The 23,940-nt window shown below is 32.9% G+C and overlaps 3 protein-coding genes across 4 annotated transcripts; all 3 read right to left on the reverse strand.

Annotated features, from left to right (window-relative positions):
* Window positions 1–1,240: 1,240 nt before the first annotated feature.
* On the reverse strand, window positions 1,241–4,947 carry LOC111790751 (boron transporter 1-like). 2 transcript variants are annotated; one of them, XM_023671783.1, is made up of 12 exons: window positions 4,449–4,947; window positions 4,270–4,352; window positions 3,942–4,134; window positions 3,701–3,839; window positions 3,451–3,616; window positions 3,207–3,373; window positions 2,955–3,128; window positions 2,778–2,873; window positions 2,563–2,694; window positions 2,089–2,408; window positions 1,736–2,003; window positions 1,241–1,654 (listed from the first exon to the last, which is right to left on the reverse strand). In XM_023671783.1, the coding sequence occupies exons 1-12, from the start codon at window positions 4,550–4,552 to the stop codon at window positions 1,349–1,351; spliced, it is 2,148 nt and encodes a 715-aa protein (XP_023527551.1). In that variant the 5' UTR covers window positions 4,553–4,947; the 3' UTR covers window positions 1,241–1,348. The 2 variants fall into 2 exon arrangements, with proteins under 2 accessions (XP_023527551.1, XP_023527550.1); XM_023671782.1 differs by having other exon boundaries at window positions 1,349–1,654; window positions 2,557–2,694; window positions 4,449–4,552.
* Window positions 4,948–11,088: 6,141 nt separating this feature from the next.
* LOC111791872 (polygalacturonase At1g48100-like) lies at window positions 11,089–13,331 on the reverse strand. The gene is made up of 5 exons (XM_023673374.1): window positions 12,747–13,331; window positions 12,627–12,671; window positions 12,339–12,546; window positions 12,164–12,245; window positions 11,089–11,590 (listed from the first exon to the last, which is right to left on the reverse strand). The coding sequence occupies exons 1-5, from the start codon at window positions 13,329–13,331 to the stop codon at window positions 11,089–11,091; spliced, it is 1,422 nt and encodes a 473-aa protein (XP_023529142.1).
* A 3,241-nt stretch (window positions 13,332–16,572) lies between these two features.
* Window positions 16,573–20,232, reverse strand: LOC111791370 (glycogen synthase kinase-3 homolog MsK-3-like). Its single transcript, XM_023672673.1, has 13 exons — window positions 19,984–20,232; window positions 19,030–19,225; window positions 18,850–18,942; window positions 18,709–18,768; window positions 18,363–18,635; window positions 18,169–18,243; window positions 18,035–18,091; window positions 17,809–17,949; window positions 17,676–17,726; window positions 17,494–17,589; window positions 17,318–17,401; window positions 17,138–17,240; window positions 16,573–17,032 (listed from the first exon to the last, which is right to left on the reverse strand). Exons 2-13 carry the CDS (start codon window positions 19,141–19,143, stop codon window positions 16,950–16,952), a joined length of 1,230 nt encoding a protein of 409 aa, XP_023528441.1. The 5' UTR covers window positions 19,144–19,225; window positions 19,984–20,232; the 3' UTR covers window positions 16,573–16,949.
* Between the last annotated feature and the right edge of the window lie 3,708 nt (window positions 20,233–23,940).

Raw genomic sequence — 23,940 nt, forward strand, 5'->3', positions numbered from 1 at the left:
AAATCAATAATTGAAAGAAATATGAAAAAATAGACATTATAGAAATAAATAAAATAATAATAATAAGTCAGGAGTCTAATATTAATCGTTAAATATAAAATATGAATTATTTAAATGGAAAATTGATAATAAAATATTTAATTATTCCATTTCAATTTTGTTTTGGGCATTACATCAACCCTCCACGCCTACCTAATCGTCTAGCTGGACTAACAAGAAGATAACATAATTTATTTTTATTAAATTATAAATTTAATTCCTCAATTTTTATTTATTTCATATCGAAAAAAATGAATTAATAATTATTATTATGTATGGTAAACATATAAATACAATAAATTATGGCTTACGTCCTACGTTCCTATCACCCTCTTCATAAATAATATTTGACTTTTTTAATTTCTGAATCCATCTCAATTTATTCGACACTTGTCTTGATTTAAATATATATATATATATATATATATATAATTAATTAGGATTTCTCTTTTATTTTTATTATTTACATTGGAATAAAATTAACATGTAATTTAGATATGGGTTTAATGAGTAGAAAATGGAAGATTAAATTATTTACAAAAATGAGTTGTTAAAATAAAGGCACATGGGGATGAGCTATTTTTCTCAATAATAAAATTCACATTATTGATATAATCTTAATTGCACTTTATTTATTTATTTATTTATTGAATTAAAAGTCAACTCTCCCCTTTTTTAATGTATTATTTAAGTAATGAATATTGATCACATAAATGCAAACTATTCTTTTTATTTTATTTCTTTTTTTGTCTTATTATTCTTCTTTATTTATATATTTAATAAAGAGAAGGAGAGAATAATATATAAGCAAGGAATATTCCTTCTTTTACATAATTATTGGTTTTTTATTTATTATTATTTTATTTGCCCACTATCATCGCAGTATAGAGATTTAAGAATGTGATTGTCTATGACTTTAGTCTCGTCTCGTCTCAATAACCTAGTATCTTTATTCTAGTCGTTCGAGTCGTCCAAAACTTTGAGACGTCGATTTAATGATTAGGCTCGACGCTCCCAATTGTTACATTTAACTAAACCAAGTTGAATTTAAAGTTTGCTCTATGGTTCATGTCGTGTTTGGACCTTTGAAAACACGGTTCGAAGTTGACTTCAATAGTAACTTCTATTACGACGTGTTCGTGTAAAATGTTTTCTTTCTCGATGTTTCGATTTGGTGTTGTAGAATGTTCTTATCAACTCGTGAAACAAAAACATACTTGAATTATTACAAATCTTTATGAACATAATAATAAACTTAACTAAAACTTAATATCAGAGGGAGAATTTTACAACATTCTTTCTGCATCTACTACTTTGATGCTGTGTTCTTAAGAGGGCTCTTTCCCAAACTGGATGGCTTAGCTTCTGCACTTCTCTGACCCGGTGTTCCTCGTTCACTGGCTCGAGGACTCGGCTCTCCTCTTAGCTCGCTCACCCGAGGGCTGAAAGAGCGACGAGGGCTATCGATACTTTTTCGGTCACACATTGGCGTTGCCGTGGAGCTTGTGATTTTAGGACTGCTAATATGCCTAAATTCACCACGGCTACGAGTGATAACCTCGTCTAAAATCTCTCTGTCCCCACCGAACGATGCTCCTGCACCGAGCTCGGCTTCCTGTTCACACATTAGTATCAAACATGTCAATCAGCTTGGTGATTAGTATTTATATATCGAAAAACTAAACGGTTATGTTACCGTTGCAAGATTAAACGGTAAAGCTGGCGCTTCTTCGAATTCGGCTGCATCGAGATCTTGGAGATGTGCACCTTTGAAAAACTTGGGAAGAAGGTATTGTCTTACAGGGACAAGGAGCATAATCATTAGAGGAAACATCACCCCAGCAATTGGAACCCATGTTAGTCCAAAACATATGAACAAATATACTGTTTGAAAAATGGTAAAAAGAGCAATGGCCTTGAACGGCACGGTCTCGACGAACGTCGCGTGGTAATCCTCAAGAACTCTGCACATGACAGTAAAAAATTTATGTGTTACTTGGTGAAATAAATTGAGAAGAAGGTAGAAAAAGGAGTGGCTGTTTCAATTACTTGTATCTTCTGCTAGGTGCAGTGAAGAGCAACAAGATTCTTTCCCAAAACTGATTACCAGGCAAGCTTTCGATAGCCATAAAGGCGAAGTAACCCCATAGAACCGATGTCGGGATCTTTTTAAGGATCGGCATGGCTGCAACGCATCCTCCCACCATTGCAGCTTGAAGCAAGTTACTGACACGCTGTTCTTTCACCTCAACAGGCAATAGATCGTCGATTTCCTTTTCGATATCGAATATTGTCTCATCAACCGGAGCGTCGAAACTGCCCATACTAGAAGCTGCTTGAATGGTTGTCTCCGTAAGCTCATTCAGTCCCTGCTTAAAAGTTTTTACATAGCTTAGTTTCAGGAGCATTTGGTACAAAAGAATACGAAAAGCACTTCACTCGTGGTGAACAATTCAAATAAGTTCGTGTTTATCTGAGACTATTTCACAAAAGAATCAACAAAATCGAGTCGCTTACACGAACCGCAGGCTGTTGGTAGATCAAAGGGGTCTGCATTTGTTGATATGCTTCTTGCATATTTCTATATAACTGACCCAAGCTCGCATTCTTTCTCATACTACTCTGTGCCGTTTCTACGAGTTTATTCCGCAACAACTGCAAAATGAACACAAATCTTTTAGTAAAAGATTACGAAGGTAACTCGGAAACGATTACTAGGACCGGACCGACTAGTTTACCTGGTGTTTGAGAGTAGCCAGGCTCTTCGTATGCATCGGAGATTGTGGGATGACACCATTGGATGGAGGGATTCCTAGAAGACCACATATTAAGGTCTGAAACAAGACGAGATTTGAACCGTTATATCGATGTAACGAGCCATATGCCGAAAGGAAAACATTCGAGATAAGGCATACCAAGAATCCCAATAGAAGTAAATCATAATGGTAAGAAGATGGTTTCCTCAAATTGAACTCTTTCTGCTGAGCAAGTTGAGATGCAACACTATGATCGAAATAGTAAAGCACCGCGATCATCGTAGCCGGGATGAAAGCACCACAGATATAACTAACAGGAACGTCGAGCATATCCTGCAACGTTGTGGCGACAAACAGTCAGTGTTTCAGTACATTCAAGCAGAGAATCAGTAGAAAACTGATTAGCCTTACCTTAATAACAGTCCAATTTTCGTACGCACCGTGAGACCACGGATTCGGGCTAAAGAGTCGCCTCGGGATTCCTTGTGGGACACTTTTTGAGGGTATATAGGAAATACCTGTCCAAACAAGAACCATGAGCGGCACTCCATAGTCTGCTATCAAGCTTCTGAGCCAACCTGCCAAAGAGAAACTATAAATAACTCGAGAAACTTTCTTGACCATCTTATCTTTTTCGTGTTCTTCCAGATCATACCTGATCCATATCGCCACGACCGTGCCTTTCGACTCCTTAACGAAGTGAGTAGAAGGCCAAATGACAATACCAAAGCAAACATCCCATTGGCAAACCTCCAAGAAGGTATAAACTCGATCAACGTTGCATTTTCCCGTTCCGGGATGCGAAACTCATCCACGAGTCCCTAAAACAAACTCAAACTCTCAACTACTATAACAGCATATGCTTCTTCTTACACAGATTTAAGCTTATTAGTTTTCTTACTTACTTTCACTGCTTGCTGCATGAAAAGCATTGCTATAAGCATACCGAACAATTCACCAGCGAGACGTGTGAACCGATTAATGATGGAACAAGCTCCTAATATAGCCATTAAGAACAGCAAGGCTGCAGTCCAAACACACACCCTAAAGATACACAAGTTCATACAAAGTTGAGTCAACAACAAGAATTGAAGAACTTCATTAGAGACCAATTCTAGTTTCTTTGAAGCAATTAGCAAATCATACCATCCACTCCATGCTAGAAACAGATTCCGACCCAACTCGGGTCGTTCCTTCGCAAAATTAAACATGAAGGTATACATAATAACAGTAGGCTCTGCCACTCCTAAGATGAGCAAAGGTTGACCTCCAACAATGGAGTGAATGATACCACAAAGAGCTGTGGAGGCTAAGGTTTGAACAGCAGTGAGTACCCCATCTGTCAAAATCAGAACAAAATCAATACTCAAGAACACAAAATCAATCCAAATCTTCAAAATCCTTGTGTTTTTCCTTCTCTTTTTCAGATCTAACATGAAATTGAGAAGAGATTATGAGTTACTACTACTCTCACCAGTACTTCTCTCCAACTGTTCACCAAATGAAATGACAGGAATTGCAGAGGCAAAGAATATGTAAGTAGTGGGAGCCAAAATCCTAAAAACCAATGAAAACATCAACAAAAAGACAACCCCAGAAGCCAAATGAACCAAAATTGCAAAAAATAAGGACCCATTGAAGAGATATTGATACCTATATCCAGCTCTCAACCCACTGGTCCAGTCTTGTTTGTAGCACACTAACCTCCCTTTAAGATCATTCTTGATTCCACGAAGAGGAACAAAAGTCTCCTCCATAATTGCAATATGGGTTTTGTTCAAAAACACTTTGTAAGTGGAAAAAAACGAAGTTCAAGTTCTGGGATTCTTGAATGACATTGGTATAGGAGAAAAAGGGCTGTAAATGAGTTACATGATTGAGTGAATGGAAGCTAAAATCTGAGAAACAGAGCAAATGGGTGCGTAGAGAAGGAAGCAAAGTGGTGGATTATATAAGGTGCAAAGGGGCGGTGGGGGATGAAAGGGAAGGAAGGGTAGATTTGAAGTAGACGTAGAAGCGGGTCAGAAGGGGGTATGAAATGAAAGCTCGCTGTCAAAAAAAACATAAACAAATAAAAGAATAAAATTTCTAAGGATATTTGGTTTTGTTCATGAGAAGGAATCAGCTGTATCTCTCAGCATTCAATGCTCCATGGGTCTCGGTGATCTCTCTGCATTTAATACCCATTTGATGAACATAAAGTTTATAGCTTTAATGCATATTGCATAATATAGTACCAACACAACACAGCTTTGACTTGAACTCTAATTTTAGTTAAGGAAAAGAATCGAATTCGTAGAGTCAACCAGAATCTATAAAAGTTTTAATTGAACTTAAAATTGGAAAATTGGTTTAGTGTTGCTTTAATTTTGTGATTTTTTTTTTTTTCTTTTTTGTTGGTAGGTGTGAATGTGATGAATTTTGGGCGTAATTTAGTATTGTCGTCGTTAATGAACGTTTTATTCACATAGCGAAAATATTGAAACGTTTCATTTACTGGAATCGACTTTTTATTAATTTTTCTGTTCCTAGTCTTATGCTGCAACTTAAAAAGCCTAATTAGTGTGTGAAATATTAATTTTTCTCGGAATGTATAATGGTGGTTTAATCCTATAAAAATTCATCGTCTTCATATGAACAATTTGGATCAAATTGTTTTTTATATAAACCAAGTCATCAATCATGCAAGATAAACTTCAGGGAAGATATTAAAAAATTGTTGTTTAAATTACCATAAGATGTTACAATTCATGCCACGTTACAAAAGAATCAACTCCAGCATTTATTCTGTTACAAATTTTCTAGAGATGATAAATTAGATTTATAGTATTTCATTAATGTATTTTAAGACTTTATTTATTTTAAACTTACATTTATATAGTGGCTAATTAACTCTTAGAATGTCTCATAAGGTTATGTCTTTCATTTTGAAGCTATATAAAATCATACATGTTATGTTTGTAAAGTAGTGACCAAGTTTAGATGGCATGTTTAGAATCATTCAGACATAATATATCTTGGGTGTGGAGTGATTCAAATCTCAAATGATCTTAATATGAAATATTGGTTCAACAATTACTTCTATTGCAGTGATTTCTTATCATTTGGTATTAAAGTTTTCCTCTATATTGATTCCTTGTTAGTTTTATATCAATGTGTTACCAAGATAAAATACACAACTTTATTCATATATTATAGACTCTTCAATTATTACTTAAACATAATTTTTTTCATATGTCAACCCAATAACTTTAAATTTTCATACAATAAATAATATTAAATTGTAAATGAAATAATTAAAATTAAATTATTAAAGATTTTAAGGTATAAATTTCAACCAATTAAAATTAAAAATATATTTTTTTTTTCTATGGTCAATTAACGCATTTAATTAATAACTCATGAAAGAAATAATAGAGATAAATGATATATCACTTCCGAATAAATAAAGTAAATGTTTTCCTTAATCAAACAAAACAAAAGAAAATTTACCTTTTCTAATATTCCCTCCAAAGTAACGTAAGGTTGAAGTTTTAATCCTATTAAAAAAATTAAAATATATATACATAATTAAATAATTTCACGTGTTATTTATTCATAAACCATTTTTTAATTTTAAAAACTTTTATATATATATATATATATATTTTAGTATTAATTATATTTTTTAACTAAATTTATATAATAAAGTTTTATTTATAATTCGAGAGTAATAATGACATAATTTTGAAATGTAACGTTCTAAAATTTGTTGGACATCAATTGGGCTTAAAAGCCCAAATACAAAGACGTTAGGCCCAAAAATCATAAATGTACCATTCGACGCCGTTTTAACAAAACAATAAATCAGAAATTATTGAACTTCCTAACAAAAACAAAAATAATATTTCACATCCATATATATTTATCTAAAAAAACATTATAAAAAATTTCAAATAATTCAATTATATATATATTAAAATGATAATAATTATGTTTATCGGAATAAGATGAAAAGCAAAGTGGAAAATGAGGTGGAAGTGGGACGGGAACGAAAAATATATTCTCTATCCTCGTCCTCGTTTAGCTAAGGAAGAATAAAAGAAACCCTTTACTTTTTAGATTCATAGCTCTCATCCTCGTTTAGCTAACGAGTAAAATGTTCTCTATTCTCGTCCTTGTTTAGCTTAGGATTTAAATCTCTAAGCTCTTAATTGATGACGTTATTTATGCTCACGTTTTCAAAACTTATGCTTAATTATCAATATCTTTATCAAACTTTTATTCAAAAGATTTAATAAATTATTTTTTTAAGTAGGTAGGTAAATAAAATGATCAGAGACTAAATGTATTTATAAATTTTAAAAATATTAGTGATAACATAATAAAAATTTATACTTAATTTCTTTGGAATTTGTAATTACGAAATTATGACAAAATTTAAAGTTGACATAATAAACCAAATTGTAATAAATTATATTTGAATGTAACTTTATGGGAGTAAAAGTATTTTTTACTGAAATTAGTAACAGTCATTATGAGTGGTCCTCCAAAACCAAATTAGTCCCAACATATTTATTTTCACCAATATAATGTTTTAAAATGTTACTAAAATTAATATTCTTTTAATTAATGCAATTCATGAAAGTAAAATTCAATACATTCTACAAATATCTCTACACATTCTTTACTCATCATAATTAACCAATATTTGGTAATTAATGCAAATATTATAAAGATTTAAAAAATATTTCATTTTTAAAAAGTATCTTTTCGATTCATATCATAATAAAAATATTCTTAAATGGATTTTGTCTTAAAAAAAATATGTCTAAATTTTTAAAAGTTTTAATAATACTTTGAACTTAAAAAATAAATCTAAAAATTTTCAAAATGGTAAAGTTTGTTTGGATGGAATACTTTATTTCAAAAACATCCCTTTTAACTTTTAAAAGAATTCATTTATAAATTTTATTAATATTCTTAAAAAAAATTTAAAAGACTTTTAAACATTTTAACTTTTTTTTCAAAAACTTTAAAAATAACTTACCAACATTTCAAAAATATTAATAATTTATGAGAAGATAATGTTCTTCCTTGACGATAAAAAAAAACATAAGTATTTTTTCAAACATAAAAATAAAAAAGTAAGATTTTTTTTCCGTGGAAAAATATTAATAAATTTTTTTAAAATTTAGAGTATTTTTTAAATAAAGAATTAATGGTCTCCGTAAAAAAAACTAATTGTAAAGGTATTTTTTTTTAGACTTTTCGAAAATTTAAAGTATTATTGAAACTTTTTTATAAATATTTAATTTAGACAAAATCCACAATTTAAAGATATTTTTATTAATTTAGCCTATATACTTTTTTTTTTATTTAACGTTTTTTAGAATTTATAAACTTATATAGAATTTAAAAAAAATTAAATTTTTATTAAACACAAAATTCAATTTAATTTTATAAACTCATAAATTTTTTAAATATTAAAAAAAATATAGAGTAGCGCCAAAAATAATAACAAATAGGNAAAAAAAAAAAAAAAAAAAAAAAAAAAAAAAAAAAAAAAAAACAATTAATTTTCTGCGTACGTAGAGAGTAGGACGTCACAGTGTGGCTGTTTCTGACGCTGTGGTCTTCATGTGAGGTAAAACGCTGCCGTTTCGTGAGAATAAAGTGGAAATTTCATTCCATAGCCACAACGACCACAAGCCATAGAAAAATAAATAAATAAATATATATATATATATATCCCATTACCTTTTACTAATATTCAACACTTCTTTTTAATTAAATTATAAATTTAGTTTATAAATCTTTAAATATTATATATATTTATACATTTTCCATATTTAATATTGCAGATACTCATATATATCCTAGGACTTTAAAAAGTGCAATTAAAAAAATAAAAAAAATTCAATTTCAAATTTAATAAATTAAACTAAATAGAATCTTATGGATTCTAAAGGAAGAAAATGTTAAGAGATTTAATTTTAATTTTTTTAATATCTCTGGATCACTTAAGAAAATGAAATAATGAAACAAGTAGAAAATGGCAATAATTATTATTAGTTTAAAATTTAAAGAGAAAGGCGAAGGTCTAACTCTTTGTGATCATCCTTCTTCTTCGCCTCCCCTCCACCATCGATCGCTTCGAATGCCGCCGCCGCCGCCGCCGCCGCTGGATCCGCCGTCTGGTACCTCGGCAGTGCTCTGGCTTTCCAGGACTTAATGACCTCCTCTTCCTCGAAATCTTCGGCAAGAAAACAGGGCATCCAAACACCATCCACGCCTCGGTTCGAATCGTGATGAACAATCTTGTGATTCTTGTTCAGATCGTGGCCATTTGTTAGAGAATCAGAACCGGTGATTTTAGCCCTAAACCAGTTGTACGGAGCACGAAAATTGTCGACGATCTCGCTGAACTTTTCGATTTCCGTGTCGTCGCTGTCAATGCGATCACTCTCCTTCCTCTTCCTCTTCCTCTTCCCTGAAATCTCCATTCGCTCCGATTGAGTTCTGCAAATTCACACCAATTTTATACAAAATTAACCGAAAGAAAAAACGACTTGGAATTTCGGTACGTTGGGGGAAATTTTCTCGATTCCTAACCACCTCCACTTTCCTGGATGCTTCCGGAATGACCCGAACCGCTTCTCAGGTCATTTATACGCCATTTTTTAAATAACAATTTATTTCTATAATTTTAAATATTATGACATTATTACATTATTACATGAAATTTTGTAATATTTTTAACTTTTAATTTCACTGACATATTTATTTATTTATTTATTTATTTATTTATTTATTTATTTATTTATTTATAGATTTTGTTTGTTGGAAGGATCTTTTAAAGAAAGATATTCTCATATTCAATTGAATGAATTATTGAATGAATTAAAAAAAAAAACCGAAAAATAAAATCAATGTATTAACCAATTGTTGCCAAATAATGTGAAAAATTCAATGAAGATATTCTAATATTCGTTGTTGAATCTTGTAAATGAAGATATTCTAATATTCGTTGTTGAATGAGTTATATAAAACATAGGTTGAAATTGACGGGGCTTAAAATAAAAAAACAAAGGTAAATTTTAATATTTATTGAAAATTTTTAATTTCAGAGATTGATACGAGTATATAAAAAATTCAATGTTCGGACTACATTTAGTATGAAAAAGGGAGGAAAAAAGACGCATTTAATATTGTTTATGATTCATGTGATAGATAATTAATTAAAAAATGGTTAAGACTCGATCAATGAAATATTAATTAAGTCCCAATATGTTTTAACTTAATACCTAATCACAATTAAATAAAACTTTAAATAATTATAATATTAACACATAATATACTGTGAAATATTAGTCAATATTTTGGTATATAATTTTTAATTTAGTTCCTAATGGTTTAAAAAGCTCTATAGTAAATATTAAAATTGGACGATACTTATATAATATAATATTTAATAAGTTTTTAGAAAAATAATTAGACCTAGAAATTGTTCATTCACATACAATTTGAATAAATTTTTACTCTTTCTTTTTTGTTTATTTTATTTTCTCGTTGGTCGGTCAACTCAGGACGAGGGAAGTCATTTCCATCGTGACTTACTTTTTCATTCCTCGAATTTAAACATAAATTTCCTATCTCATTTAGAGCTGAGACTTACGAATTAAATGTACATCTCTGCACGAGAAAGCTACCTTATTGGAGTAAAACCAATAAATAAAAACGGTTTTAAATCTTTGGATTAGTTTTAAATTTCAATATATATATATAATATAAAAGCCTCTTGCCCAAATTTAAGAAGAATGTAGAGCCGGAGTAAAGAGATTTTCGAAGAAAAGTTTGAAAGCAAGATTCAGTGAGAGATTGAAAACAGTGTTATATAGCATGCAAGCAAAGGCAACAACAACGGCTTAACAGTATATAACTATACGGGTAGGGAGAAGTTGACAATTAGTCATATCCCCTTGTAGTACATTTTGGGAGATTTTAGCACTTGCAAGTGTAGGCACGATTTTAATGAACGGTCATACACCCCGTACTGATTCAATATGAAAGGGTAAAAACCTATCTAGGATGAAAGCATGTAAAAGGGGTTTGGAACGGGCATCAACCATGGACAACATGTCTTGGACAAGCAAGACTGCGATACCTGTCATGCAGCCATTGACAACACGTTTGGAGGGACAAAGATGTAATATATTATTTATAATTGATTAATTTTGAAGAAGATATTCTTAAAAAAACACATCTCCTTAGACATGTCTACATATGTTACAAAGTAGCTCTATCAAATGGGTTAGCAATAATCCCTTTGAGTCTCCAAGATAGACCTCGAGGAGGCTTCAAGCAAGCACCCAAGTGGAGGGATTGTTAGGGTTTGCAAGTCCCCATACGCATTCCAACAAAATGGGTCCATAAAGATGTCACCTTCTGAAGGAAAAAGCTCGATATTTGCAAGTGTTAGGTTCACACAAGGCATAGAATCACTGCACCCAAAGTGCATTGGTGGGTTTCTAATATCATAACTTCCTTTGATGTCAATATAGCTTATGTCTGATACAACCACGGCTGAGGTTTGATTGAGACACCCTTTGTTGAGGCAATAGAATTGGTCTATGATGATCGGGTTCCTAACGTTGTCCATATGAATGTTATTGAAACTTACTCCTCTTACGGATCCAAACCCACCTTGCCATGTCTTGATCCGAACACCGTTGTCTGAGACCTTGATTATTGAGTCTCGAACTGTTATGTTTGACACACATGCTCGGGAGTTGTGATTGCCTAGGCTGCCAATGCTGGAGATGGAAAAGATCAATGGACGTTGAGCGTATGAACAAGTAGTTTTATACGCTATCATAGCATCTATTATAACTATAAAAACAAAATGTAACAACCCAAACTCGCTAGCAGATATTGTCCTCTTCAGACTTTCTTTTGTGAACTTCTCCTAAAGGTTTTAAAACGCGTATGTTAGGGAGAGATTTACACACCCACAATCTCACCCACCTTAGGGGCCAGCATCCTCGCTAGCACACCACTCGGTGTCTAGCTTTGATATCATTTGTAACCGACCAAACCCATCACTAGTAAATATTGTCCTATTTGAGCTTTCCCTTCCGGGCTTTCCCTCAAGGTTTTTAAAACGCGTGGTGAAAGGTTTCTACGCCCTTATAAGAAATGTTTCGTTCTCTTCTCCAACCAATGTGAGGTCTTCACATAAAAAGTCTCAGACTTTTAATAACATAGGTTGTCACGACATACAAATAAAACGCTATAAAAAGTCTACAATAACATTTTTTGTATGCTATCGTATCCATTATTTCTAGTAATGAATAGAGGACGGAATTATAATAAGCTTTCGATGTTACCTAATTCCATGACCTGGTCCACACGTAATATTTCGTATAACAACATTATAAGAACCCGAACCAATTGAAACACAATCATCACCTGGGTAAGAAAAAATTCAACCCAAATTTACAATTTTCGTGGAAAAAAAGCAAAGAAAATGATAAAAAAACAATGTTCTTGATCACAACTAACCATTGGCAACAACTGAATTGAGTATCTGAACCCCATTTGTATTCTCAATGTGAATTCCATCGGTGTTTGGACTCAAAGCAGGAGCTGTTATGTTAAGAGAATCAATATAAACATCTCTACAATTGTCGAACCTGAAGTGGAATTGTGGGCTGTCTTTGATTCTAAGCCCTTCAACGGTCAAGTTTGTGCTCATGAAGAATCTTATGGCCTGCAAAAACCCTTTCAATTGTTCATATTCTAAGCTCATAAACAACAACATTTTGTAGAATTGGACTTGAATTAACTTACAATTGGACTATCACAAGGGCCTGCCTTTGTTCTTCCCTTTCCTCCCTGAAAATTGGAATATAATTAGAAGCTCATAGTTATGTTCAAAAAACATCATAGTATCAATGTCATGTCTCTTACTCTGTGGGGTTTGCAGGGAAGATCCCACCATTTTTGTCCTCGCCCGTCAATAACACCGTTTCCTCGAAGCGACATGTTATTAACTCGATAAAAAACCAGCCATTGATGAGCACTGTAACTCCTCGGCCAAGCGTCGGGCCCGTCTGGAGCTATGAGAGTGCCATCAACTTGAAACACGACGCCATGTTTGCACGGCCCGGTGAAAATTGTCGATTGGATCATAAACGAGAAGCCATATGGAACAAGAATAACTGTATAGTCGTCGTTGTCGCTTTGACAGGCTGTGTCCCATGCTATCTTGAAGGCCTCCGTGTCGTCTGTAGTGCCATCTCCAATGGCGCCATAATGACGTACGTCGAAAAAGCCGGTGGCGTTGAAAGATGACCCTCCGTCGTTGTCGTCGGGAGGATTCGCGGGTTCGGGGGAAGAGGAAGGAGAAGGAGAAGGAGGTTGTGAAATGGTGAAATGGTGATGATGGTGAGAATGTTTGTGGTTCTTTGCATGGTTATGCCATCGTCCATGAACAGGAAAGAAGAAGATTATGAGTGTAATACACAAAGCAAAGGAACAAAAAGAAGAGTTCATTTTGGAAACTGAAATTTTGGATAAAATGGACATGGAGAATGATGATTATATATTAGAAGGAGAAGGGCAATCATGTCCGGCCATGATCGAAATATGTCAAAACAAATAAATTGAGCAAAAAGAATAATTTGTTGTTCGAAACGAGGATCGTTGAGAATGGTTGGGAGGGTGTCTCACAACTGGTAATTTTAAGGGAATAATAAATAGATTTCTAAGTAAGGAATACATCTCTATTGATACGAACGAACACTCCTAGGGGACCGACCATTTGAATTGAGCCATAGGTTTTAGTGTGGAGTTTGGAGATGATGAAAGAAAGCAAAAGATTCTAAGGCAAAAGAAGAGAAGAATATTTTTTTAAGTAAAAGAGGGTTAATGGAGGGAGCATTATGTGGGTTTCAGAGCTGCCATTGCGGCCTAATGGCCATTCAGTGGGTGCTCTTTTGTTGAGCCATAAAATAATAGAGTGAAGGTGGGTTGGTTGTTTGGTTGGTTGGTTGGTTGGTTGGTTGGTTGGGTTTTATAAGCTGCTGCATGCCGAGCCGACCTTATCTTGCTTTCCCTGTTTTTTCAGTCTTTGTCCCACCACTTTGAGTCCATGCCATTGGCTCCTCTTTTCTTTAATGCCACCCGTTGGTTTCAGTTAAGGGCCATTAGGGTTTCAATTACTAAGTTTTGTTTTTATTTCAACTTTTGTTCGATTTTAAGAACTATCGAGAGTCCGGGTCCTTGTAAGTTGGAAATCTCTTCATAACAGACGTGTTTCAAAAACTTTGAGAGAAAACCCGAAAAGGAAAACCCAAAGAAGACAATATATGCTAAAGTTGGGTTTGAGCTGATACAAATGATATAAGAGCCAGACACCGAGTGGTGTGTCGGCAAGGACACTGGGCCTTGAAGAGGGATGGACACTAGGTGGTGTGTGTCAGCGAGGATGCTGGGCACTGAAAAGAGGTAGATTATGAGATCCCACATCTATTGGAAAGCAGAACGAACCATTCCTCATAAGTGTGTAGAAATCTTTTACTAGTCGATGTGTTTTAAAAAACCTTAAGGAGAGTTATGAATTTCTACTTGTGAGGGCTCGCCATTTGATTTCTATAGATTCGAGTGACTTTTATATTTGATTCAATAATACTATGATTTCAGAAACTTGACTAAATAGGGAGTTTGGAAGATGATCTCACAATACGAAATTCAATTCTTTTCGTATAATGTAAATAACTGAGTAATTCCTTTAAATTCTAATTTCGTGATTTAAACATTAGGGCACAACCCTCTCACTAGCCTGAAAATGACTTAATTTATGATTGAATCATAAACAAGTTGTTATGTCTTAGAATAACAGTATTTAAGGTGTACAAGATATAATTATACAGAGTATAACCATCCGTAAGAGCAATTAGTTTTTTTAAAAATAAAGAAAAAAAATAGGTATCGTCCTAAAAATCGCGAGATTTCTGACGAGGCCAGAGATCTCGCAACAGAACCACCCACGCTCCCTTCAAAAGTCCCTTGACACACACTCCCTCAACCACCAAACGATTTCTTTGTCCTCAGATCTGCAACACCCACACATTCCCGAGAGAGAGAAGACGCTATACTCCTTGTGCGAAATCACTCCCCTAAGGCGATTTAAAACCGTGCATAGAGGAACGAAGCATTCCTTATATTTTAAAATTGTGAGGTTGACAGCGATACGAAACAAGCCAAAGCAAACAACATATAACAAACTAAAGCAGACAACATATAACAGGCAGACAACATGTGCTAGTGGTGGACTTGGACTGGGTAGGCAGCTAACTTTCAACGATGTTGCTCTTCTTTTATAAACATTTTTCAAGATTCACATATAAATACATAAGAAAACATAGGTAAACACACACATAATCGAGCAAGGATGACATGTACATAATAAAAATTATTTAATTTAATAATTCACGTGTTAGGACTTGTGATTTCTAAATTTATTAAATAAAAAATTTAATTTTATATCTAATAAATCAATTAATTTTAGAAAAAAAAAAGTCGAATATATATATATTTCCATGGATTACATAAAAACTAACCTTAAAATGTGCTATAAACTCAAATCTTCACAAAATCTTCTTTTGTTTTTAATATGTTTTTTTGTAAGAAAAAGTTGTCGGTTGGGTCAACATTAACGGCTTCTAAAGTCTAAAATTATAGGATCTCATTTATATATAAAAGTTATTTATTTATTTGCCTAATATTCACTAAATAAATTAAACTATTTTACGATATTATGGTGTAACAAAAACGTTTATTTGTATAAACAGAGATTCACGACTAAGATTTGGTAAAGATAAAGCCGATGGAAAAAGAAACTTATAAATATATAACCAGTTAAACTACAAGCACGGTGCATTTAGTTCTTTGAATGGTTTTTCGCTTTATTACTAAGTATTTTTAAATTTAAACCAAACATAATATTAAAAAAAAAATAATGGGTCTTTAAGAACTCGAGTACTCATGGTACCATATAGTTGATAGAATCAATTTCAAGAACTTTTAGACCTTTGTCTCTTAAATAAGAAAAGTATATTTGTGTACTTTACGAGCATGCTTGAAAATACTTTTAGCATGCCAAAAGCATTTTGTCACTTGCATTAGATAAAAGAATATTCTAAAGCGTTTCTAGCATCGAAAGTGGTTATAATTAAAAATATTTGTGCTAAAACGCTCGTAAATAAACGTCTAGAAGGCAGAAAGCAACAAGAAATTAGGGTAAGTAGGTTTGAAGCAAAGCCGAAAGTGTCATAAGTCATGGCATAGGGGACCAAAGACAAGGTCGGCTGCCTCTCTCACCACACCACCACCACCACTTTTGGCCTCCCACCATACCTAGTTTCTTTTTATTTTATTCAAAACCCACCTTTTTACGGGTGCTTTAAGATCCCCACATCGATTGGAAAGGGAATAAGTGTCTATGAAGACTTTGAGCCTCGAATGGAGTAGTGATCGGTTGGAGAAGCCCGAAAGAAAAGGTCCAAATGTAACTATCTGATAGGTAGAGACTTAAATTGTTACACCATCCATAACCCCATTTTGACGTTTTTTTTTTCTGAAGAAACGAAACCTCCCCGTTAAAAAAATGAAATTTACCACAGTAAACATGTTGGCAGGAACAGGATAAGTTAAGCTAAAAAGTTAAAAAGTTGTTGAAGAAACAGTAAATAAGTAAGAAATTTGCATTAAATTCAAGTAGGAACAGTAAAAGTGAAGAAATGTTGATGATATGGTGGTAATTGTAGTGGCAAAATTGGCGGTGAGCATATTCCAAGGTTATGTTCATTTGCAATAAGGAATTACAATCTGTTTGTTAACTACAAATCAAGGGCTGTTGTTGTTGTTGTTCTATCCATCATCAAGGTATTAAGAACATACCCACCACAACCATTTCTCAACCTGATTTCTACAGGGAAAACGACCACGACCACGACCACGACCACGACCGCGGTGATACATATGAAAAAATAATATGGGCATCGGAACAAATTAAACGGGGAACAAAATAACAAATAATACGCCTTCCATTTTTCATTTTATGCTACCTACTACTTTCTACACCCTTATGTGTCTTAATACCCGACCACCTTACGACCCGAGAAAATTGCAGTGCTTCCTTGCATGTTCTGGAATAAGCCTCACGAGCATCTCGGGGGGTACTCCCTTTAATTCTGATTCGCAACAAAATTGAAATAAATTGAAGTTAGGCATATATATATATATGCAGATGGATCGGTCGTCATTGAGTAATTCTTGAATAGTTCCATGGTCGTTACCGTGAGCCTTGAAGTTAAACAATGGAGGAAGGAAACGTCCATTGGGAAGACGAGTGTTCGGGTCACGGAGTTCATCAAAGAATGGATGAATCAAAGCCTCCAACTGTACAAATGTGAACCAGATTATTCATCAGAGACCCAAATGACTGACATTCATTTTAGAATCTTTCTTTTACTTACCGCTGTGCTTCGGAGGTTCGGAGAGTACTGAAGTAGTCTCGAAACGAGATCCACGGCTTCTGGAGGCATTCTCTTGTGGAATATCTGAAATCGAGGACGTATACAAGGGTAAATTGGTAAATTGCTCAACAAGGGGAACAGGTAACATATATGTACACACACAAAGTTTCAAGTACCTTGTGCCATGGATGAGCTTTAATTTGGGGGAATTTAAATTCTGTGTAATTAGGGTTCATGCACTTAATTTCCTCCCTAGTTGGGGTTCCTAGAACCTGCAAGAGTGATATCAACAGTAAACCACTGAAGTGTGACACAAAACAACCGAAACGACCGCAAACAGAGCTCGTAATCGTAATACCTTGATTATCTCAACAAGCTGATCGACTCCGCTTTCACCGGGAAATAACGGCTGAAAACAATGCCAGAACACTTCTTAAAATTGTTTCTCGAAACAATAGTTATACAATGGTCATGTGAGAAATTCGACAAACCTGTCCAAGCAGTAATTCAGCTAGAACGCAACCAGCTGACCAGATGTCGATGGCTGTAGTGTACTCTGTCGCACCAAATATAAGTTCGGGTGCTCGATAGTACCTAGAACAGATGTAAGCTATATTTGGTTCGCCTCTAACCTGCCAGATGTAAACAAAATTAGTCTCAATGTCGGGCAGATCACGAAACAAATCGAGTATATTCCTGTCGAAAAAGGAAACGAACCAAGACTTTTGCGCTGCCAAAGTCACAAAGCTTGAGTTGGTGGGTGTGTGGATTAACCTGTCGAAAGGAGAGTGAAAAGAATCAGCAACTTATTCATCAAAATGTAATCAACGCTCGGGATAGAACGCACAAACCAGTAAGTTTTGAGGCTTTATATCTCTGTGGCATACTCCAATACTATTATGAATGTACGCAAGAGATCTGCAAATCTGCATCGAAAGAAAAAGGAAGAAAATTAAGAATGTTAAAGCAGGCACAGAAAGTTATTCTCAAAAAGAATCATTAGCCGAGTTCATCACAAAAACGAAGAACGTTATTCGGCAAAAACCTGGTAAAAATAGAGTTTCACGTAGATCAGCGGCATCCTTTGGTTCATCTTGTTATAATGTTTGATAACTCTATGAACCGTCTCAGGGACATATTCAAGAACAAGATTAAGATAAAGCTCATCCTTCTCGGTCGTTGAGAAGAAACAGTGCTTCAACGACACGACATTTGGGTGATCTAGAAGACGCATGGTCTGCAACTCCCTATTCTTGTACCTCTTGTCCTGAAGAACCTTTTTTATTGCAACGGTTTCACCCGTTTCCAAGCATTTTGCCTGCAAAATAACATTTATAATATATCTTGATTCGTAAAAACAAAAAAGACGAAAAGCCATCCACTGTTCATACCTGAAATACAACTCCAAAAGAACCGTGTCCTACAGCACGCTCAGCCATGTAACTGATGGTCTAAAACAAGTTTTAAACGAAAAGGAATCAGAAAGGAAGTTAAATTACATTAGTCTCAAGAATAAGTTTCTCGGCATTCACCTGTTTTGGTTGGCCATTCTTTCCACCGATCGTTGTTACAATTATATGGCCTGTTTCGGTACCATTTCCATCGACAACGGTGGCTTCAATTTCCTGTTTTAATCCAAATATATATATCAGAAAAACAATATTGTTCAACCTTATATGGAAAGGATCAAAGTAAATACAAAATGTGGGTACCTTATCATCCCTAATCCTCATATCGTTCATCTCGTCGGGCAACCTGTCAACGCCAATTGTACTCCCACCGTGATCCCTTATCACAGAATCAGGAACTACGCTTACTGATGTCATTGGCTTCGATGTATATGCAGCAAATATCCTTCAAACGTCACGTACTTATCTCGGAATACAATCACTTATCTATAGATGTAACCTGCAATGGTCGGAAAGCTGTAAGAAGAAGCAAATAACATGGACAGGTACGAAAGTATTCCAAGAAATTTGTTCAACAAAACAGAGGGTCCATCTTAAAAAGGAAAGCAAGAAGCGTCAAGGGATGAAGAAAAGATTAACATTATACAGATATTTTAACAGAACAAAGCTCTAGCCCATGAAAATTATAAGATTAATACACCCTGTTGAGAGCAAATTCAACAAGTTCATGTTGTTCCACAGCCTAGACAGCAAAATGGTCATCTTGTCTTGAGAAATTTCAATCAAAAGGGGATAAACATACAAGGATACATCATCATATCAGCCAACATTAATGTCGTTTCCTAAAGCTCTACAGCTAATCAAAACCTAAAAACCGAAAAAACGAGCCAGAGAAAAGCAAAACCTAGCTAAACCCCGGCCGGGACAGAAATCTGGAAATCCGCCGCCATTGGCGGCGATTCCATCGCCTCCGCCGGATCACGAGAAGTAAAACAGAAAAAGAAATCTAAATCCAAAGTCACCCAGATTCGATTTCGACGAGATTCAGGCAAAATCAAACACAGAAATCGTAACTTTCAAGCAATCCCAAACTTCAGAACAGAGAAAACGAACAACATGCAGAAATCAAACAAACCCTAATGAAAAAGGGGGGAAAAAAAAACAGAACAAAGCAAAACCCATGATCTATTTCACAAAGAAATGATGAAAAAAATGAAACCCATTAAAGAAGAGGGGAAAACAGAAGAAACCCTTTACCGATCAGAAATTTTAGACAAAACCCAAGTCCAATAAACGGGTTTCTGCAAGCGGATCGTCTTAGAAACTAAGAAGACGATAGAACAAGAAGAAAAACTTGGATTGTTCTGTGTGCAAATGGGGGAATTCCTGGTTTCCTTGAAGAAATTGGAAAGATAAAAGAAGGGATTTAGAGAGAGAAAGGGGAAGGAATGAGAATGCTTTTTTGGGGGGTTGTTTGTATTTGTTAAATGGGTGCCTGTGAGTTGGGTGGATAATGGTGTTGCCTTCGGCTTTTTGGCTGTTTTGACAGTCAACGAAACGACAGACCTGAATTCAAAGCTCTCATTTTTATTTATTTATATATAAAATAATATATATATTTGTTAATTAATTAATTAATTAATGTCCATTCTTCTTTTTTTTACTTTTCTCTTCTTTCCACAGTCTCTTCCTTTTTGACCATTCAAACCTCCCCGTCCCCACCTTTCCATTCTTTTCCAAAGGTACCAAATTACCATTTTACCCCTCACTCTTTTCCAATGGCCATGGCTGGGTCTCTCTAACCCTCCTCTCAACTTTCAACTTCCAACCCCAAACAACAAACTGTTTTAAACCCTTCAAAACGTCTCTCAATTGACTAAACCACGTAACTTTCTACCCGGTTAAGTCCAAGGATTGAATTAGGTTATGAATTTTATTTGAATTGTTCGGGTCACCAACCTAACTAACCATCCTAACTAACCCAAAATTTCAAGTTAACCCGATCGTATATACCCCAAGATTTTATACTTCCAAATCAATGTTTTATAGTAATTAAAGAAAAATTAGTTTTTAATTTTTTAAATCATGAGGGCTAAAAGGGTAATTTCACAGAAAAGTTAGAAAATTGATATAGGTTAAATTAATTAAATAATTCATGTTCAAATGTTTTTATGGGTGTAATAATTGAAACTCCCAAATTGGTTGNTGTTATTTTATTTTAATTAATAAATAAATGACATACGGAACTTACTTTTCACATTTTGTTATTGGACCTACTTCCTTTTTTTATTGTTTAAATTATTTTTACAAATTATTAATATTATTCTTAATTTTGCATAATATATTTAAATTAAATTTTCATTAAAAAAATTTAAATTTAGGTCTAAATTTAATCATGACACTTTGTATAGACTTTAAAACTAGGGACTGGTCCCTATACTTAGTTTATAATTAACTCTTTATTTTCTAAAACTAATAATAATAATAAGATTAAATTATAGAAAATATCATCCAAATTTATATTTTTTTTCCAAAAATGTCCCTGGTGTTTTAAAAATATTAAAATATCTTTAATATTAATTTATATTTATTCCATGAAAATATCTATAAACTTTGTATTTTTTTAAAAAAAATTATTAATATTTTTATATATGGTTAGTATTTTAGTTTTATTAATATTTTTATTAAAAAAATTCTATATATACCTCCTTTTCAATTCAGTTTTTATCTATATATATTAATAGTAAGATGATTTTTTAAAAGAGTTAAAAATAATAATACATTAATTGGTTGACTAGACAATAAGAAAAGTTAATAGTAACGTCACTTACTTGGTTGATCTAAACAAATTACTAATTGTTTCTAATACTAGCTTGAACCTGCCCTTCAACGTCCAACTCAACCTACGTGGTGCACGACACCAAATTAAGCATAATAAACGACTTAATTCGTCTAATGATATTAATTAATTCAATTTTGGTTAAAAACAATTTAAATTGACATAACAGTTATCATATTAACCTCAAATGTCTCCGAAAGTATAACAAACAGCTTCACATGGGTTGAATATGGTAGGACAAGGTTTGAAATTGTTGAACAATATCCAATCCAAATGAAATAAGTCAAACGGAGCCGTTACCGTTCTTCCTAACTTTAAATTATTATTTTTAGATTTGAACGACCAAAAATATATTTTTAAATAAATAAATAACCACAATAAATATAAAATAATAATACAGTAATTACGCCAACCACTAAATATTATAATATTTATTCAAAACAAACCTAGAAATTTGGGGGAAAATGAAATTCACATTAGCTTTGATATTTGAATTATTTATTTCGAAAAATACAGAGAGGAAATTTCCGATGTTTTGAATAAATCTAATTTTTAATTAATAATAACTTGACCCAATCCAACTTTTATTATTATTATTATTATTATTATTTATTAATGATTTTCCTGTGAAGTGCGGCATTGATTGGGTACCCCCAATTTTGAGGCTAATTAAATTTGTGACCCCATAACTATTCTTATTCAAACAAAACGCGCATATATTTTATGATGTTTGCAAAAAGGCACCTTTTTGGATTCCTTTAATAATACATGTCTTTATTTATGTCTTCATTTCCCCCTTTTCTTTTTGTTTCATATCAACAATTTTGAGCTTATATTATAAATTCAAATATAACAAAAAAAAAAAAATTACCCTTTAAGTTTTGTTTTTTATTTAATAAATATTCAATTTTTTTATTAATACCTTCAAACTTAAAAATAATTTAATATATCATTTTTTAAAAAAAATATTTATCAACCAAAATATAAATAAAATAAATTAATACCCAAATCGTTATTTTTTTTTTACGAGAAATTATATAAGGTAAAAATCTCATGTACAATTCTGTCGTGTAGTAGTATGTTTTAAGTTGGAAACAATAAATTTAGAACTGTTCATATATATATATATATATTATCTTTTAAATACTCTCGTTTATATCGGTCTATTTCTTACCCTAATTTATTTTAACAACCAAACAAAATAAGGAAACTTTGAATGTAAAGTCTAAAACCCTATAAAGTACAAAAATTAAATTCTCCCCTAAAAAAATTACCTTAATATATATAAATAAAAAGGCCAATAAAGCAATATTTTTTCGATCATGAGAATCTTTCTTAATTGATTACAATAAATAGACTAATTTTAAATAATTTGATTAATAAAGTCTTCATCACTACAAATTTAGTAATTCACGTGTTTTTTTTTTTCTCCCATGGATTATTCTCAAAATTATGGTCCCTATGTCTATTTTAGTGTATTAAACGACAAATTAACTCACACTCAACTATTAACATATAACCTTCTTAAAATATCTAAGCTCTAAGGTCGTTTGGTGATTATAATTAAAATATTTCAGTTTGATTGGATCTTGTTGGAATATTTTTTTTAGACTCAACTCTAATGGTAAATTTTTTCAGCCCAAATAACTCTCGTAAAATAATTGACTCAACATAACTCAACCCTAAAATATATTAGATTGAATTTGTTCACGTGGTTTAGGTTATTTATTTTAAAAAACAAAATAAAATGTTAATATTATAAAAAAAATTATTATTTTGAAACGTGAAAATTGATATTATAAAAGCTTAAAAGTTTATTTTTACATGTCCAAATTGGAAAAAGAAAAAATAATACTTCCGCAGCCAGGAATCGAACCTGAATTCTACATCTGAAATTTACCATTTGAGCTACTGCGGATTTTAGTTATACTATGCAAACTTAATTATTTTAAAGTATTTTTTGGGGGTAATGGATTATTATTATTATTATTGTGTAATTAATTTTTTTCTCTAGGACGAATTGTTACTTTATTAACTTTGTATATACCATCAAAATGGTTAAGAAAGGAATCTCTTACACTATAATTAAAAACGTTACATTTTCTTATTACTGTATTAATACTCAAAATTATATGGTTTGTTCTCTACTTTGGATTGGTTGTTAGAGCTGGTTGTCGGTCAACGATTTTGGTTGCCAATCTTGATTATTAATAAAATAGGATTGAAAATCGATACCAAAGTCTAAGATCAATGACTAATGGCTAGCAACTAAAACCATGGATCATTGACCAACCACTTGGACTAGGGATCAATGACTGAAACGGGTGAACAACCATTATGGTTGAACTTGTACGGGACTAACAACAGTTTCATAA

Source organism: Cucurbita pepo, chromosome LG03 (assembly GCF_002806865.2).
Source record: "Cucurbita pepo subsp. pepo cultivar mu-cu-16 chromosome LG03, ASM280686v2, whole genome shotgun sequence".
Lineage (NCBI taxonomy): Eukaryota > Viridiplantae > Streptophyta > Magnoliopsida > Cucurbitales > Cucurbitaceae > Cucurbita > Cucurbita pepo.